The 18,960-nt window shown below is 33.7% G+C and overlaps 1 protein-coding gene and 1 long non-coding RNA gene across 2 annotated transcripts; both read right to left on the bottom strand.

The window, feature by feature from the left end:
- Positions 1-7,847: 7,847 nt before the first annotated feature.
- On the bottom strand, positions 7,848-11,133 carry LOC145609191 (receptor-like protein EIX2). The gene is made up of 3 exons (XM_081664738.1): positions 10,360-11,133; positions 8,160-10,287; positions 7,848-8,059 (listed from the first exon to the last, which is right to left on the bottom strand). The coding sequence occupies exons 1-2, from the start codon at positions 11,126-11,128 to the stop codon at positions 8,165-8,167; spliced, it is 2,892 nt and encodes a 963-aa protein (XP_081520864.1). The 5' UTR covers positions 11,129-11,133; the 3' UTR covers positions 7,848-8,059; positions 8,160-8,164.
- Positions 11,134-14,712: 3,579 nt separating this feature from the next.
- Positions 14,713-15,621, bottom strand: LOC145609735 (uncharacterized). Its single transcript, XR_014106058.1, has 2 exons — positions 15,154-15,621; positions 14,713-15,039 (listed from the first exon to the last, which is right to left on the bottom strand). It is a non-coding gene; the product is annotated as an uncharacterized LOC145609735 (long non-coding RNA).
- Between the last annotated feature and the right edge of the window lie 3,339 nt (positions 15,622-18,960).

Here is an 18,960-nt window from a genome sequence, read left to right as displayed (position 1 = left end):
GCTGCAATACTTTGATAAAGCCTTAACGTTTTAACACGTGGCGGTAACATGTCAATAGTTCTCCACTATTTTATTTAAAGTAAGTAGTTTGGAAAAAGGGAGAATAATTGGGGTGTTACAATGAAACAGAGAGGAAAACAGAGGAGATAACAGAGGAGATAGCAAAAGAGGAACTCAGAGAGCGAGAGAGAGAGAGAGAGAGAGAGAGAGAGAGAGAGAGAGAGAGAGAGAGAGAGAGAGAGAGTGCTTGGAATACGGCGAGTAAGGAGAAAGAATTTTAGATCTAGGGTTTATGTGAGAGGGATTTATTCTGGAGATTTCTCCAGTATAAATGAACTCCAAACAATCCATCAGATGAATTGAATGTGGATCATTCAATGGAGGTAGTTGGGGAGTTGATGAATTTAAAGGGCTGAGGTACAATTTTGGTGGGAATGATTAATCTAACTAATCAGTTGTAGTTTTTAATCTGATAATGTTAGTAGTTTAATAATGATGAATTAATAAAATAGTAAGGGTAAAATGGTAAATTTGCCATTAAAAATTTACTATATAAGGAAATAAATTGGAAAGTTGAAAGTAATGTGGACCATCCAAAAAATGAAATAGTTGCAAGTAAAGTGGACCGGAGGTAGTATTTAATTAGTATTTGTCGGAATTGTGTGGAATTAGGTCTTGTTCACTTTACCTTATTTTGGTTGAATTGAAACTGTTTTAACTAAAATGAAATTATTTTTTCTTAAATTAAATTGAATACTTACTGAATTGAAATTAATTTTTTTGAATTGAAACTATTATTACTAAGTCTCTATTACATTTTCTTTAAAGTTACCCTTATGGAAATAAAATTATTTTTATTGAATTAAACTTAAATTAATTTTACTGAAATGAACGAGGCCTTCGCGAGGATTGAACAACCCAATATTTTATTGGCATCATTTTTTCATATTTTTTTTTTTAAAAAAAAAAAACAAAAAATCAAAAACTAGAAACATGAAAAAGGTAGTAGTTCCACTATTTGTTGTCAGTTCAAAATTATCATGATTATAATTAGTTGATACGTTTCGACTTTAGCACTATTCACACACCTCTCTTTGACCATGTTTTGTGATTTATATGTCAGTAAAAATATAGTCAAGTGGGATCTTGTTAGATTTGTCACAATGTATATTTTCATAATATCAACTTTTTATAATTTTTGCTTATCTGTAATTAAAGATATTAATAATTCAATTTGTACATTGACAAACGTGACTAAAGAAACATATAAACTAAAAAGAAACGAGGAAGTATGTCATATGATTTTTTTTTTTTTTTTTTAAAAAAAAAAAAAAAAAAAAAAAAACAGAAAACCACAACAGTACTAAACAAACTCTTAGTTGTTAAATGTCTACCCAAATGCTTAAATAACTATTGGATTTTATTTTATTTTCGTATAGTTTGTATGAATGTGTTTGAAAGATGTATCTATTTATGAAGCAACATTTTTGCACTGTCTTTTTTTTTCTTCTTCTTATTATTACTTCCTCCGTTTTCTTTTACTTGCAACACAGCCTTATGGCACGTGTTTTGAGTTCGGGTTTATGTAATGTAAACGGACAAATTTTTCATTATAATTTTTACAAATGATACTTAACCTTATTCTAATTTTCGTGTGAAAATTATATTGATAAAATCGCTCGTTTACCCTTACTAATCATCTCCTAAAACTGCGTGCCTAAAAGGTGTGTTACAAGTAAAAGAAAACGGAGGAAGTATTATTTATCTTTCTATATAGTACTTCATCCGTTGTATAATATAGTGCTAATTTTCATTATAGTGATCAAACGTTAAAACCTTTGACAAAAAATTTAATATAATAATATACACAAAAAACATAGTAATGTGAGCTATTATTAATGTTATATTTTTGTACAATTTTTATTCACAAGTAATTAAAAATATTTAATAATTAAATATACAAATATTTGCTTCTGTAAAAAAATCTATATAAACTAAATTATATACTTATTTTTACTCCAAAAATATTATAATCCCATATATTTTCTTCTCATGTTTTCTTTTTCACAAATTTCTTATATATGTGGCTAGCCACATGGTTTGGTCACTTACATATAAGGCAATTAAAAAAGTAGTAAAGGTTTACGATGATGAGCAAATGAGGTTACTTTGACGTATGTGAGTTACTTAAATAAATAAATAAATAAATATATATATATATATATATATATATATATATATATATATATATATATATATATATATATATTATATATATATAAGGGGCCGTGACTTGTGATTTTTTATTTTATTTTATTTTATTAATTTTTTTTTATCACATCCCTATTATTTATAATATTATTCATTTTTAACATAAATGTATTGCATTACACGGCGTTATGGAATCCTGGTTTCTTAGAAAATTCAACCAATCCCACAAATTAAAGTCTGATCTTATTTGCTCACTAAGTTGACTTCAAGTCTTTCACTTACAACAAAAAAGTTGACTTCATGTCTTCTTACCGCGTTTGATAATAGGGTCCCTTAGACTTTTTCAAATTGGAAAATTCAGATTTTATTGTCCTTTTGAAACTCCTTCCACCTAAAAAATCAAAAGAGGAAGCAACAAACAAACTACAAGCCAAACTTCCTTAAAACCCAAACTTGCATATCCAAAATTCTAAAATGGTTTTGTTTGAGGACGTAGAAGATTGGAAGTATGAGACAAAGTACATTATTACAAGTAGTTATCAGCCTTATCACCGTGATAGTGAATTCTTCTTCAATTAGATTCTTGTACATTAACTTTTGTATACATCCGGTTTTTAGTAATTTACTGTACATCGGGTACACTTTTGTCAGATTTAGTGTCACTTTTGTCAAATTTAGTGTCACTTTTGTCATATTTATCAATGAAGCATAAATAACTCTTATATATGTCAGGGTAACTTTTGTGCGTTTTAGTGTAACTTTTACACATTTTATTGTCACTTTATAACGGATGTTCAATAATTTACTGAACATCCGTTTTATTTAAAAGTTTGTGTGAACTAAATTAAGTCATTTTTATTTTTTTCATTTTTGATTGAAGTTAGCCTATTTCTTGTTTTTCAAAAAAAAAAAAAAAGCCTATTTCTTAGCGCTCACCATTGTTTTCTCCATCTAATTTAAGCTACAAAAATGGCGACTTTGATTATTTGAATTCCATTTAATAAAGCAGAGTTTGTAATAGTATTTTCTCCGCTCATTATCAGTTTTCATCCTAATGTTTGGCAATTTAAATACATTTGTTAAATTACATCAATGATGATTCTGAACATAATTCAATAATTCAAAATTTTCATCCTAATCCTGATTATTATTCTTAATCTTCATTATTGATAACATCTAATTAATGTATTTGTCTGCTAAATTTGATGTATCTACAATTTGATGTACTTATACACGAGAGTAGACTATATATGAGGGCTTTGGAAGTTCATTTTGCCAAATTCCTTCACACGCAGGTTTGAAATAATGTGATTTGGGATGTGTTGACTTGAATGAACAATACAAGAGGGGGGGTGAATTGTATTGTGGAGGAACTAGGGTAATTTTTGCGGAAATTTATAAGAAACTTAAACAAAAACTTTAAAGTGCAAGAGAGATTTTACGTGGAAAACTTCTTGGCCCTAATCAAGAAGAAAAACCACGACCACAAGGGATTTTAAACACAACTCTTAATAATAATAGGGCAAACAACCTATTACAAATTAAGACTCTAACCTTAAGTTCCTCTACGAACTTAAGTTCCCCCTCAACTGATCCCTTAATCAGTTGAGCTCTCAAATCTCTCTCTTTCTCCTTGCTTCACTCAAAGCAATCTAAACACTCTAGAGTTTACCCAAACTCTATCCCAATACAACTCGAAATAAAACTCTAAGATGCTAAGTACAAAGACACTCAAGGACTTAAGTGGATTTTGACTCTTTTTGAAAAGCTTAGAAGATTGTAATGCTCAAGTGTATCTTTTCAAAACAGAAAACTAATTCTATTTATACTATAAGGAAATCAGTTGAAAGCTTCCACGTTTCCCTTAACTTCCACTTAACCACAACTTCCATAAAAGTAGAAAGTGCAGTTTCGTGGAGTCTTGGGCAGCAAGCAGAAGATAGTGTTTTACTGCTTCCTTTAAAATCTCAACCTCCTTGACTAAGTAAAAGAACCGTTAAAAGATTTTCAAAAGAGATTTTACCAAGTCAGATTTTCCAAAACAATAGGATAAGGTTAAAACAGAAAATCTTTAAAATAAATAGAATAAAAGATAATTTTCCGAAAATAAAATAGAATCAATTTTTAACAAGGAAAATAAATCTTTAAGGACTGAAATTTAATCCACTTAAAATCCTATACGAGATCAAAGTACTTAACATATTTACAAGAAGCCTAAAATAAGTATTAGAATTACAAATAGACTCCTTGTCACTTGAAGCTTCGACTCTGGAGCTTCAGTTCCTTACTCAAGGAACTCGGCTTCTGATTATCTTCTATGCTAATCCACAGCTCGTCCTTAGACCTTGTTCCTTGCTCCATTCTGACTCTAGAATCTCGTTGCATATAAGAACCTGTCAAGTACATCAAAGCTGATGGACAAAAGTTAAAGCCCCTTATGGGTTTGCTTAGGTTCCTTGAGTCATCATCAAAACTTAAGTACAACAGGATGCTTTAGTCTAAAATAATTTTTAAAAGGATAAAGATGTATATGATGCCTTTTGTTATTTTTATCTTAAAAAAAAAGCATGCTTATTGTATTTTTTTAGTGTATATGCTTGATGTATTCATGTATTTACACCGTAAAAGCATAATTTACATTCATTAAAAAAGTATAATGGAACAATTACTGGTAATTTGATTACTCTACAAATTTTGCATTTGAGAATTCCTTTGAAATCTGGCCACATATATAGCTATAGTCACATATATCTTGTTCATTATCATGTCTAAAGACTGGAAGTAGGCGTATCTCCAAGAATGTTTGAATACCAAAGTGCCACAAACTCCCCAGAATCCAAGGTAGAAACCAACCCCGGCGCTAACATATAATCCTACATAAAACTTATCAGTATGATCACTGCCTGTTTTATCTTCCTTCTGTTGCGATGAATCGTTTCCCTCTTCTACAAGAGGGCAGTCCTCGGTTAGGGGCTCACCGCAGAGGTGAAGATTACCCGAGAAAACAAAATATTGGAATCTCCAAAGTGAGGATGGAATAGGCCCTGACAGATGATTAAAGGACAGATCAAGGGAGCTCAGGATCCCGGCTTGATCAAGTTGAGGGATAACTCCAGTTAATAAGTTGTGTGATAAGTCTAAGTATGTGAGATTTGACATGTACCCAAGAAAATGTGGAATATTACTTGTAATCGAATTGTTTGAGAGATCGAGATGTTCAACAGACTTGAGGTTTCCCATTGCATCAGGAATCGGACTTGACAGTAAGTTGTTTGACAGCTTCAGATATACAACAGACTCTAAATTCCCAATTGTGTCAGGAATAGGCCCTGAAAATGAGTTGTCAGAGAGTTTAAGGTATGCAAGAGACTGAAGGTTTCCTATTGCATTGGGAATGAGTCCTACAAGTAGATTGTTAGACAGATCGAGATATGAAAGTGAACGTATATTCCCGATTGCAGTAGGAATAGAGCCTTCAAGTTGATTGTCAGAGAGATCGAGATATGAAAGAGTACGAATTAGTCCAAATGTGGTTGGAATGGGGCCTGAAAGAGAGTTATGAGAGAAGTCAACATGCACAAGTTGAGTGTTGATCCCTCTCAGGTTGAACAACCACTCGAATATTGAATAATCATTCAAGAAATTGCTGGCGAGATTGATAACAGCAAGGTTGGCAGAGGAATTGATATAAGAAAATGGCGGATGGATTGTTGAAGGAAGGAGACAATAATCTAAGTGAAGGCCTTTTAAGGAGGGAAGGTTGTTAATGGCTTGGAACCAATCCGTAGCTTCGATAAGATAACAATTACTCAGCCGGAGATCTTCTAACAAAGTAAGATGGGAGAGCCAATGCAAGCTATTGGAAGACAAGTGAAAATTGTTACTAAGATCAAGATATGTTAAACGAGAAAGATTTCCAAGGTGATGTGGTATTTCCCCTGCAAAATGGCTGTTAGAGAGATTAAGGTGCTTTAGTTTAGACAGGGAACCAAGAAAGTTTGGGATAGATTGCTGTGGAAAATCATTGGAACTGAGGTCCAAGTATTTTAAATGCTTAAGATCGACGAGGGAAGAACTCAAATTACCTCCAAGATAACAATCTTCACGGCCATGAAGATCGAGCATGATGACATGGCCTGTATGGTTGCTGCAACGGACACCAGGCCACTTGCAGCAGTCTAGACTGTTTTCTTTATATCCCCAAGAAGTTAGCAGATTGCACGAATCAAATTCAATGCCGTGTTTGATAATTATGAGTGCATACTTTTCCATTTCAATACACCTGATGTTGTGACTGTCAATGCTTGTTGCAGAACTAGAATGACTACTGTAACAGCATAAGTAAATACAAAAAAGCTGAAACAGAAGGTGAGGGGATGCTCTGAGAGGGGGCTGATCGTTACTCATGATAGCGAATTAGCAATCTAATATTGACAGGAACTTTAGATATCAATGGTATGTATAATCTATCCATCCATATATAATTAAGTTAAAAGTTTAATTTTTTGGTGGGGAGTTTGTTCAGTGTCAATTTTGAAGATTCTAACAAGAAAGTCAAATTTGGCTTGCTTGGTGTCAATGTAAGTTTTGTAATCTTCAAATGCAAATTGACTTAAACCCTTCTTGTGGTTTTATTTTGAGTTAGTTATTTTTCCAAATCTGAAAAGTAATAATATTAAGTGGGCAATCTAATTTAGCTCTTGACTTATACACATGTCAAAACGCTACTATCGCATTTTCAAAGTTAATTGGGGTGTGATTAGCAGTCTAGTCTAGTACGACGATGGAAGTAGCAACAATAGGTTTGTAGGACAAAAGGAGGATTTCGTACCATCTTCACATCCAATAGTACTGCCTCCCCAGTTTCTAGAAAAAGGGTGTAATCAAACAATAGTACTAATTATTAAATTGTGAGAAACCAAAGTTTAATAAATTTTTTTTGAGGACAATAAGAGTCATGTATGTTCTTATACAAGTGGAATTTTGTTAAAAACTACACTGGTGATTATTTGAATATTACATCAATAGGAGTACCAAGTATTTTATATTCAGAAACCATAGTAATTTTTTAGTGCATATATATAATGTCTAATTTTATATTTTGTGCATACATCAGAATCACACAATAATTTCACGAAATCCATCACTTTTTGTGCTAGAGGCTAGAGCTAATAAAATCTTGACCATGTATACTGATCTAGATAAAAAATTCAGCTAAAAAAAATTAGGATGATTAATTATAAGAGTAACAAAAATGAACTAAGTGCTACGGTTACATTTGAGAAACCTCAGAAATCTAGCAGTTACATATGGGAGCCTAAAATGAACTAAGATTGCAAAAGGCTGAAGGTTGTTGCCTAATGCCTATTGCATTGATTGGGAATGAGACTTGTGATTGCGATTAGATTATAAGATATATAGCGATATGAAAGAATGTATACACTCCCGATTACAGTTGGGATAAGACCTACAATCAGTTAATTGTTAGAAGATCAACATAAGGCCTGAAAGTAAGTTGTAAGAGAGATCAACGTGCACATGCTAAGGTAATTTTCACCTTTTTTTTTGACAGAACAACATACTTTATTAAGATAATTTCTCCTTATCAGCAAGGATAACATGAGTAACATCCGGAGGGCTTACAGAGGACTCGACAATGAAATGTACTGCTATATTACATACTTTAGGACAGAACGAGAAAGTACAGAACTCAAACTTCCTAGCCATGCTAAGAGCATCTAAAACGATCTGAACAGAGGACTTTTCGCTTTGTGCTCCCTGGAGAAGCTTGTATTAGGTAGGTGGTGAGCAAGTTGAGTCGATTCCTCTAGTACCAAACCTCAGCCTGCTGCAAATTTGCGACATTCAATGCAATCATATTAGATTCATCATATATACAGTTTATGATATTCTGCTAAGATCAACAAAAAAATTGATTAATAACTTACTGGATTTAGAGCCTCCTTTTAAATTTAGCAATGCTCAATGAAACCATGACATAGATCTTATCTTTCATGTCATCAAAGAACTGAAAAAAGGCATGTCTCCAAGATCTTTTGAGCACCAATGTTCCACAAACTCCCCAAAATCCTATGATAAATCCGAGCACAACACTTACATACAACCCCACAAAAAACATCTTGTCATCATCAGTGTCATCCTGGGGAGTAGTATTATCTCCCATCGTCGAATTGTGGTGTGGTTGATCCCAAGAGCAATTCGAGAGAGGAGCTCCACAAAGTTGAGGATTTCCAGCATATACTGAAGCATTGAAACCTTGAAGTTGAGTGCCCTTCGGAATTTCTCCAGAGAAGTGGTTGTTTGACAAATCCAAGTTGCTGAGATAACTCAAAGCAGTGATGCTTGCAGGGATTTCACCAGAGAGGTGGTTGTTTGATAAATCGAGAACTTCTAAAGCTGTCAATAGTCCAATTTCCGGTGTGATCTGTCCAACCAAACTGTTTCTTGATAAGTTCAAGGAGACGAGACCTTGCAGAGCTGAAATTTTTGTGGGAATTACTCCTTCCAACTTATTGTTTGAAAGATCAATTAGCTTTACTAGTCCTAAAAAATTCCCAAAGGTCCTTTCTACTTCTTTCCACATAATCGTCTCAGCATCACTGTATGAACCAGCGACAACGGTACTAGAACTACGGTCAGTGATAGTGTATTGCAATGTTGGAAGCATATCTGTTGTATCTTGCATTGCTTTAAGATTACAAATGCAATTTGGAATAGTTCCAGAAATTTGGTTGTCAGCGAGATCCAAGATTTGAAGAAAGGGCAGTTGACAAAGGCTCAAAGGTATTTCCCCAACAAAATTATTGCTTCCAAGGCTTAGAAAACTGAGGCTTTTTTTTTTACTCCCAATGCCTGGCAATATACTTCCAGTAAAGGAATTATGAGCAAGATCAAGGAAAACCAGCGATGTTAAATCCTCTAATGATCTTGGAAGTTCTCCCGAAAACCTATTGTTGCGCAAGTGCAACGTCTCCAACTGCTTCAAATACCTAATGGAAGGTGGTATACCACCAGAAAAATTATTGTTTTCTAAATGGACAAAAGACAATTGGTCAAAATTCATCCAGCAATCAGGAAGTTTTCCGGACAACAAGTTATTTGAAAGATCAAGAGTATATAGACGTACTTTCACCTTAGGACACAAAAAGAGGGTGGGATCAGAAAACTTATTATTATTCAAGCTTAATGAAGTAAGGCTTGTTGGAAATGTTGGTATTGCACCTTCAATATTGTTGAAGCTCATATCTATGACAACCCCATCCAAAGAATCAAGGGTCGTTGTGATTGGTATTTCCAAATCTGAAAGCGTCCCATGAATCATATTTTGAGACATACTAAGATGAGTGAGCTTTGAAGGTATTGTAAAAGACTTCGGAATGCTGTCGGAAATTCCAGCACCAGAAATATCAAGAATCGAATAATTTTTTTGGCTCACAAGCCAATTTGGGAAGATCGGTCCCAATCTGCAGGAACTTAGTCTTATAGTATCCAACTGGAATGGAGGAGCCCAATCATCATCAATATCGAGCACCAGTGCTGAATTACCTGAAAGGTCTAAGTACTGTAATCTTGAAAGTTCTGAGAAGTGACTGCTAGAGAGTGTACCATGCAGAGAGTTAGAAGAAAGATCCAAGTGATCGAGCATTGACAGTTGCCCCAAACGAGGACTGATGGTTCCATTCAAACGATTATTATTAAGACATAATTGTTTTAATGATGGAAATGCACCAATCGCGTCTGGAATTAGACCCCAGAATTGATTATCACCCAGATTTAAATATGATAATGACTTGTTTGAGCATCTGGTTAGTGTTTGGATTATGTTGGGAAACTCATCGGTGATGTTGTTATTATTCAAGTAGAGACTTTGCAAGTGACACAAATTGCCAAGTATATTAGGCAATTGCGAGGACTGGAAATTATTTGATGAGAGGTCAAGATGTTGGAGAGACTGTAAGTTTGAAATTGTGTCTGGAATCGGACCTTGCAATGTATTGTTGGAAAGGTCTAGATACCAAAGAGCATGCATATTTCCAATTGCATTAGGAAGGGGACCTTCAAGTTGATTATAAGAGAGATCTAGGAATGAAAGATTATGCATCTTCCCAAATGCGCTTGGAAATGGACCATCAAGTAGATTAAAAGAGAGATCAACATATGCAAGGTGAGTATCAATTCCAATCAAATTAAAAAGCCATTGGAATATTGATGAATCAAGCTGATTGCCAGCAAGATTAAGATATGAAAGAGTGGAGTTTTTGTATGAAAGTGGCCATGGAACTCTAGAGGGAAGGTTACAGCTTTCCAAGTTAAGAAACCTTAAGAATGGAAGGTCGTTCACGATTTTTAGCCAGTCTATGGCTCTACTGAGATGGACAGAACTCAAGTCAATATAACTTAACAATTTTAGATTTGAGAGCAACGACAAGTTTTTGACATAGAGATTCTCAATGTTGTCATAATAATGATTGTCATAGCTAAGATCAAGAGAAATCAAGGAGGAAAGATTTCCGAGCTGGCGTGGAATTTCTCCACTGAATCCAGCGTTGGATAGGTTAAGGTACTTCAAACTCACAAGGTAACCAACAAAACTAGGGATGGGTTGGTCTTGGAAATTGTTGAGGCTCAAGTCCAAGTAACTCAAATGCTTCAAATCAACAAGGGAAGAACTCACTTTACCTTGCAAACAATGATCCTTAATATAATAAGTGACAACCCCACGAAGGTCAAGCTTGATTACATGGCCGGTTTGGCTGCTGCAACGGATGCCACGCCATTGACAACAGTCCTTGTTATCATCACCGTCATCTCCCCAAGAAGACAGCAACCCGCAATTATCGATTCGAATGCCCTCTTTGAATTTCAACAAAGCTTCTCTCTCTTTCTCAATACACATGACGTTGTTGTGGTGGCTGCTAAGGGTATCAAGCCCATGAGCAACACAAATGAAGTAGGAAAACAGCAAAAGACAAGAAAGGAGGAGTTTAAGAGAACTCATTGTCACCAAATAAACTTTGGCTAGATCAATGAATGTATATGTATCAAAATAATGTATGTGCTAAACATATAAATAGAACTTTGAAGCATTAGAATTGTACTCGTAATACCAAGAAATTATCATACTCCGTACATACATTCATACCTATGCTCTCAACTTCTCATGTAAGTTACAATAAATGTCAATGAAAGGCATTAATTCGGAGTAGACATAAAAACTACTTGTTCAAAGGAAATTTTAAAGTCATCAATTCTTATTTTATTACTTTGGATGAGTAAAGCACACGGAGAGCCAAAAAATCCAACTTATTTTCTCACTAACTTGACTTCAAGTCTTTCCCTTAACAGCAAAAAAGTTGACTTCAAGTCTTCTTACCGTGTTTGAATGTTTGATCATGGGTCCCTTAGACTTTTTCAAATTAGAGAATGTAGATAGCACTTCTAATAAGTACTCCCTTCGTTCCAAAAAGAACGATCCATTTGGCCAAAACCTAATCCCAAAAAGAATGACCCATTTACATTAAAACACCCACCAATTTGCTACAATATTTGTGCAAAATTTGCTTCCCCATATAAAAATTTGATTTTCCATGTTATTTTATTACTTTCTCTCTCTATTTTTTTACAAATCCCATGTAAATTTATCATTTCAATATACTTTTACTTCTTTTACTTAACTTTCTTAATGCCCGCGTAATCAACCCAAATGGGTCGTTCTTTTGGGACGGAGGGAGTACTTCCAATATTAATATTGATATCCTATACTACTTCCAATATTAATTTTCTTCCTTGGATAATACTAATGTTAACCAAGGAAAACCTACTACAGATACATTTTCCAGTTAAGATATTAATCACATTAATAAAACCAGCTGCAAGACATACTATATGTAGAGCATATCCAGACATCTAAATGTTTCAAAAGACAACTTTAGCAGAAAAACACAATAAACATTCCATAGAAAATTGTGGGTCTTTCCCACGAGAGCCTGTTCAAGCATCCATTAAAAAGTACATGCCAATATTTAACCAAAATGCTTAACATATACAAGCAATAATCAGATAGGCTGTGACATTAGCCGATAGAGGTGTTGGCAACAATGGGAGCAGTCCTGCCATCAGATCAGCAAAAATGAAAGCAAAGCAAGAAAAAAAATGGGGAAAACAAACGAGGTTTGTGGGTCTTCAATCATAGTAAATTACTCTCGCTTATAGTACCAAGAAAATCACTCGTACAACCTTTCATGACGAGTACTTTTTACTGATTGTGTAATAATCTGCCTTAAAAGAACCCTCTAAATTGACTCAATCAATTATCAAATTAGGTTTCCAAATCCATATGCTTTAAAATATTAATAACATTACTTGTAGAATCTTTTATAGCTTCACTAATAATATATTTGTAGCTATTAGTTCAATATTCCACTTTAAAAGAACTAAAATTTGTCTACACTGACAAATAAATGAAAGATATACATTATAGTGGGTTGTTGTGAAAATACCTTTGAAATCACCTGATCTTCAAAACATCCACCACCACTAATCTGAACAAAGTGGAGAGTCAAACAATGTAAATCCCATAATAAATAACCTCACATTAACATACATAAGTATCATACAATTTTCCATAATGATCGACGATGACGGAGTTGTAAACTCTTAAGGGAGCCAAGGCTAGCTTCTCCATAATGAAAATTTGAGAATAAACTACATTCTACAGTACTAATGAAAAGCTTCACTTATCTCATCTTAAAATATCACATGCTAAAGATATCATCACGCTCTAAATTGTTCAAATGAGAACAAATTAGGTCTTCCTTGATAAGCATCATATATAAGAATAATGATTACTCTTAGCCTAATAAACTGATCACATGTTTCTACAACTATTAACAATAAAGGTGTTCAAGGCTACAAGTCTACAATAAATGATTCAGCTTGTAAGATTAAGATGTATGTGTTATATTGCCAGCATAACCAGAGGGGAAATAATATAATGAAGAAATAATTAAGTGAAATAACAAGTATGATAAAAATATGCCAAACCTGATCAAGTGCAGAGACAGAGGTCCAAACACATGCCCACATCTAACAACATTATTTTCTTTATTATCATAAAATTTTACTGCTGTTTGAAAATAAGTGTGCACATCAAAATTGCTCAGTTTTTTTTTTTTTTTTTTTTTTTTTGGGGGGGGGGGGGGGGGGGGGGGGGGGGGGGGGGAACGAATAGGCTTTACCACAACACTCAAGGAGTCAAGGTCATGAAGGCATGATCCAATCCTCAGTACTACCATAATCACCATCCTTACCCACCTGCCCATCATAGACTAAGAAAATAAAGTTATAGGCATATACTAAGGAATTTATTTATCAATTTATCAACTGTTATAGCTGAATTTCCCAGAAAAATTTGGGAACTTCTACAGAATTTCCTAGATTAGCCATTATTATTCCTTCATCTAGATTCGTGAAATTGTTTATAATTATACTATAACATAAATTCAAGAGTTAATCAAATAATTATGAACATCCTTCACAACACAATCCTATGAAGTTCGGAATCTAATTCCTACAAAGGTGAATGTAACTAAGACATATGCACATATAAATTCCCACTACAAGCCTTTCTAATAACTCAACATACAAGCAAATATTATAATTAACACTTAACCAACACTTAATTCAAAATAAAATCCCAAATAAGAAATGCAACAAAGTTTCAAATATCATTTTTTACCTCAATTTATCAGGCAAATAATGCTTCAATTCAAAAACAATTACTTATACCTGATTATTAGTAGGATTAATAGTGGAGATTAGAGGACCATCATCTTTCTGATTTCTGCTCACATAATCAGAAATTTATACTCTTTATTTGCGAAACCCATCTCTGCAATTTTGTAGGAAACCAAATCCTAGTTTAAAACTAAACACATTTCTTCGCACAACTCATATCTACAATTCTACAAAAACCCTATTCAAAACTTCAAATCTCAATGAAAATTTATCAAATTTCGCACTAATTTGATTCATTATAAGATTTATAGGCAATAGTTAAATAGTGTCCCTTAAAATAATCCTAGATTGAGTACACTAAAAGTAATTTTATTTTGATGAACCCTAGATTGTGAATTTGATATCTGATGATTAATGAGAAGAAAGAAAATCTTCCCACAAAAGCTACTTCAATGGAGATGTAAAAGCCCTGAAGCTGCTCCAATGCGAGTAATGTCGAAAAGTTATTTGTAGGCTTCCTCAACTCAAGAAGATGGAGATGGCCTTCCTCAAACATCGATTGTATACGGTATGACTATAATTTGAACTCTAAAAGAGAGCAAACAACAATGATTTACAAGTTCCCATCATCTCACTGTAGCTCTCTCCACTCCAATTTAATCTTAACCCACACTACAAGGCATCTCAATTTCAATACAACTTAGATGGCTACATACTAAAGCTGGCACAATGAACAACGAAAAGTATACAAACAAATCTATAAACTCAAAAAAAATGGGACTATGAAAGAGCCATAACATACATAAAATCAAGACCGTTCAGGTACTCAGCTTGTTGGTCATTCAAGGACTCTCTTGTAGTTTCTAGAAGAATAATTATCAGACAAAAATTGAACAACCCACATAATTCAATTCAAATTAACACTATTTTACAACAATATAATTCAAGAATTTCACCGAATTTTGCTTTCTTGGCTTCGATTTCCAACTAGCAGGACGCGGAATTTCAATTACATAACGGTGTTTGAACGATGCAGCATTGTTGCTACTACTTCCAGCCAACATTATCTTCCTTCAAAACTCAGGACAAAAAAAAATCAAATTAATTCAAAATGAAAATGAAAATTTACGGGAAAAAAATTCAAAATTTTAGATAAATAATCAATACCCAGGAAAAGATAATTACTTGGATTTTCGATGATTACTTCTAGCGATTAGTATCTTGTAAAGCAAGTTTAGCGATTACTTCCTCACGCATCTACCAGAACTATCAGCTGATCATCCATTTAATTAGGTAATCAATTCTACACAAAATGATGATTTTATTGACGGGGTTTTGTGATTCTTTGAAATTGTGATGCAAAAGAATTGGGGAATATTGGACAACAATAAGGTTTTAAGAGTAAGATAGCGGCATGAAACTCATGATCCCATCATATCACCCCCACGGCCCCACCCACCACCAAGGCAAGCAATAGTAAATTAGTAACCCCCACTACTATTCCTAAGCAATAATAATAACTGAATTGCTCATATTTATAGAAAGGGTTAAAGTATTTTTTATAGGAAAAATTGCCCGTAATAATTCCACCTTTAGGCCATCCGCCAAAAATAATCCCACCTTTGGATTATTTTTTAATAATCCCACCTTTAATATCAATCTGCTTTAATTGGTCCCAAGTGACCGGTAACCTATTAAATAGGTAAAAAAATTTTAAAAAAAAAGTTAAAATACACATGTCACTTTATGATTCATCAAAAAAATTAAATTAAAAAATATTGAATTTGACAAAATAAAAAATAAAAAAAAATTTAAAAAAAAAAACCGGCAGCCCCCAACTCCAGCCACCCCTAACACAGCCACAACCCCACCACTTAAGTTGCAGGGGGAAGGATAGGGAGGCCGGAATCGGGATGGGGGAAGGGGAAAGTGCTGAAATCGGCACCGGGGGGAAGGAGGAAGGGGGCTGGAATCGGAACGGGGTTGGTATTTGCGGTGGTTCGAAGGTGTTTGGGTTCGAATTGGTTGTGATTTGGTATTTGTGGTAGGTTCGAAACTGCAGGGGTTCGACGATGGTGATAGTACTGTGTAGGAGTTTAGCAACGGTGGTGGTAAGGGCTGGTGGGGCTTGCGGCAGCGGGGCGGCCTGGTTGGATTCGCAGCATTGGGGCTGGGTGATGGTGGTGTTGGTGGCTGGGTTTCAGGGTGAAATTAAAGGGAGGGCAGTCAGCGGTTCAGGGGAGGGGGTGGTTGTTGGCGCGGCGCTCCGGTGTTGGTGGCCAGGCAGGGGGTGCCGCCGTGCCGGGGTGGGGCTGGTAGGGCTCGCAGCCATGGAAGGTGGTTGGGCAGGCTGGTGGGGGTAGTTTTTTAATCAAATAATTATATTTATTTTATTTTTTAAAAAATTTAAGTTTTTATTTTTTTGATCAATCAAATGCCGACACGTGTCATGCAACTTTCTATAATGGGTTAAATGACCGGTTGGGACCAATTAAAGCGGATTGATATTAAAGGTGGGATTATTAAAAAATAATCCAAAGGTGGGATTATTTTTGGCGGACGCTCTAAAGGTGGGATTATTTCGGGCAATTTTTCCTTTTTTATAAGACAAACTTTTAAATAAATCGGATGTACAATAAATATTGAACATCGGTTATAAAGTTACCCCTAAAATGAACAGAAGTTACCCTAATATGAATAAAAGATACCCTGACATAAATAAAAGTTACGAAGTATTTATGTTTTACTGAAAAAAGTTACCCAAAATATTGTAAAAGTGACCCTAAACTTAATAAAAAGTGACCCCGATGTACAGTAAATTACTGTACACCGGATGTATACAAAAGTTATTATTTTTATAAATTAAAAGGACAAAAAGGGAAAGCAATAGTAACCCCAGTACTATTCCTAAGCAACAGTAACAGAATTGCTCATATTTATAGAAAGGGTTAAAGATTTTTTTTTTTCTATTATTGATTAAATTTAGTGAAATAATCTAATCTAGTCTGTCCCTGATATGTTGCCCTATTTAACTTTTTACGGTGTTCAATATGTGTTTTTGAAATGATTTATCTCTAAATTTATACTTATGATTAAAAATTATAAAACTAAAGACTCTGTATTAATAAAATATACAATGAGGCAAATCTAATAAGATGCCCCGCATCACACAATTATCTTATCTATTAAGAGTATGTTCTTGTAAAAAAATTATAAAGTTCGACCTATATATTAGTGGGCAAAAGATTAGGGAATTTCTCAATATAGTAGAATTTTCTAGAAAACTTGAGAAACCTTGAGATGTTATGAGTTGGGCTATGAAATTTGGGTCACGCACCTAAATTAATACAGAACTATCTAGTGGTCAAGTCACATTGATGCTAGACAATTGCTAGTGGGTTCAAGTGTTCAACTACTTGGTATAAAATTATATTTTTGTACACTTCAATAACTTTATAAAGAAACCTGCTTAACAACATATTAGCTTGACCTAAGGAATATCTATACATACTCCGTAGATCGTAGCAAATAACAGTAACCAGTAAAGTTATGAAGCTGGTGCTAGAGGTGTTAGTTAATACGCAACCCTGACCTAATATGATTAGACTTAACCACATAAAAATGACTCGATCCACATTTTGACCTTGGGCACAAACTCAAGGCTAAAGTCTACCCAATGTAACCAAACCCAAGTACCATATCCTATTTAGTGACGTAAACTGACATATCAAGAGTGACTTGAATTGACATATCAACTTAGGAGGTGTTTGGTAAATTGCGGGAATGGGATTTTTAATCCCAAACTAGTGTGTGGCCCGGGCGATGCCCCGGGTTGCTAGTTTGTAGTTGTTGGTTTCGAGTTTAAGTCTTGCTATCACATTTTTTAGTTGTCAAACTCAATCATTACATAATGAAAATAGTATAATAAAACACCAATTAACTTATCTAAGTTGATTATAATTTTGTTAGATAAAAAGACACAATTAATAAATGGTTAAAATGGTAAGACTTGTAACTTAAGACTTGTTGGTCTTGAGTTCAAGTCTTGTTATAAACATTTTTTAGATGTAACCCTAAACACAAGTTATGAAGGTGACATGTCATGTATGTTAGGAACGCTTTTTAATATATAACTAGTTAGTGACCCGGGCGATGCTTCGGGTTTTTTTTTCTCTTTTTTTTGTTTTTTTTTGGTATGGAAGATTGTGGATATTACTTTATTCTTTTTACGTTGGTATAATACATTTTCTCAACTGAAAAATATTTAAACTTTGATAGGAAAACATTCAATAAATAAATCACATTAATACATACCATTACAATTAAATGGGTCAAAGCAATTTAAATACATTGTAATTATTGTAATTATTCATCGTTTTAATTGAGCTCAAAATAAATACACCGGTTACAAAACTTATTTTGGGTGATGAAAATTAATTTAATTGTTTTTTTTTTTGTAACAACTGATTTGATTGATTATTATACAATCAATACTATAATACAATTAATTAATTTATCATACAATTTATTGTCACATATTTAACATGTACATGTAATGTAATTGATTATGTGGCAATTTGATTGATGACGTGGCTAAATAAGAAAAAAAAAGTGACACATGGCGATATGACACTCCTTGCCTTTGAGTTTTAATAATAATATTGATATTGATATATAAGTATAGATAGATTTAAAAAAGTCTCATGTTTGTTAAATGGGATTGGGAATAAAGAAGGGAATGAGATTGGGAATAAATAGGGTGAATTCTCACCAATTTATTACCTAGGGAGGTAGGTAATAAACTAATAAATGGTGAAAATGGGAGTAAGTCAAAAATGACAATTAGAATTTTGCCATTAATAAAAGGAATGGAGAATAAAGATTAGTAAGGGTAGTTTTGTATTTTTGTTATTTATTCCCCATCTATTACCCCATCCAATATCCAAACAAAGGGCTTGTTTGGTAAATGACTTTTCATTGGCTTTTTGATTT

The sequence above is a fragment of the Chenopodium album genome, chromosome 23 (genome assembly GCF_948465745.1).
Source record: "Chenopodium album chromosome 23, dcCheAlbu1.1, whole genome shotgun sequence".
In the NCBI taxonomy this organism is placed as follows: Eukaryota; Viridiplantae; Streptophyta; class Magnoliopsida; order Caryophyllales; family Amaranthaceae; genus Chenopodium; species Chenopodium album.
Note: the sequence above shows the minus strand (reverse complement) of the source record. Positions and strands in the feature narration are given on the sequence as shown.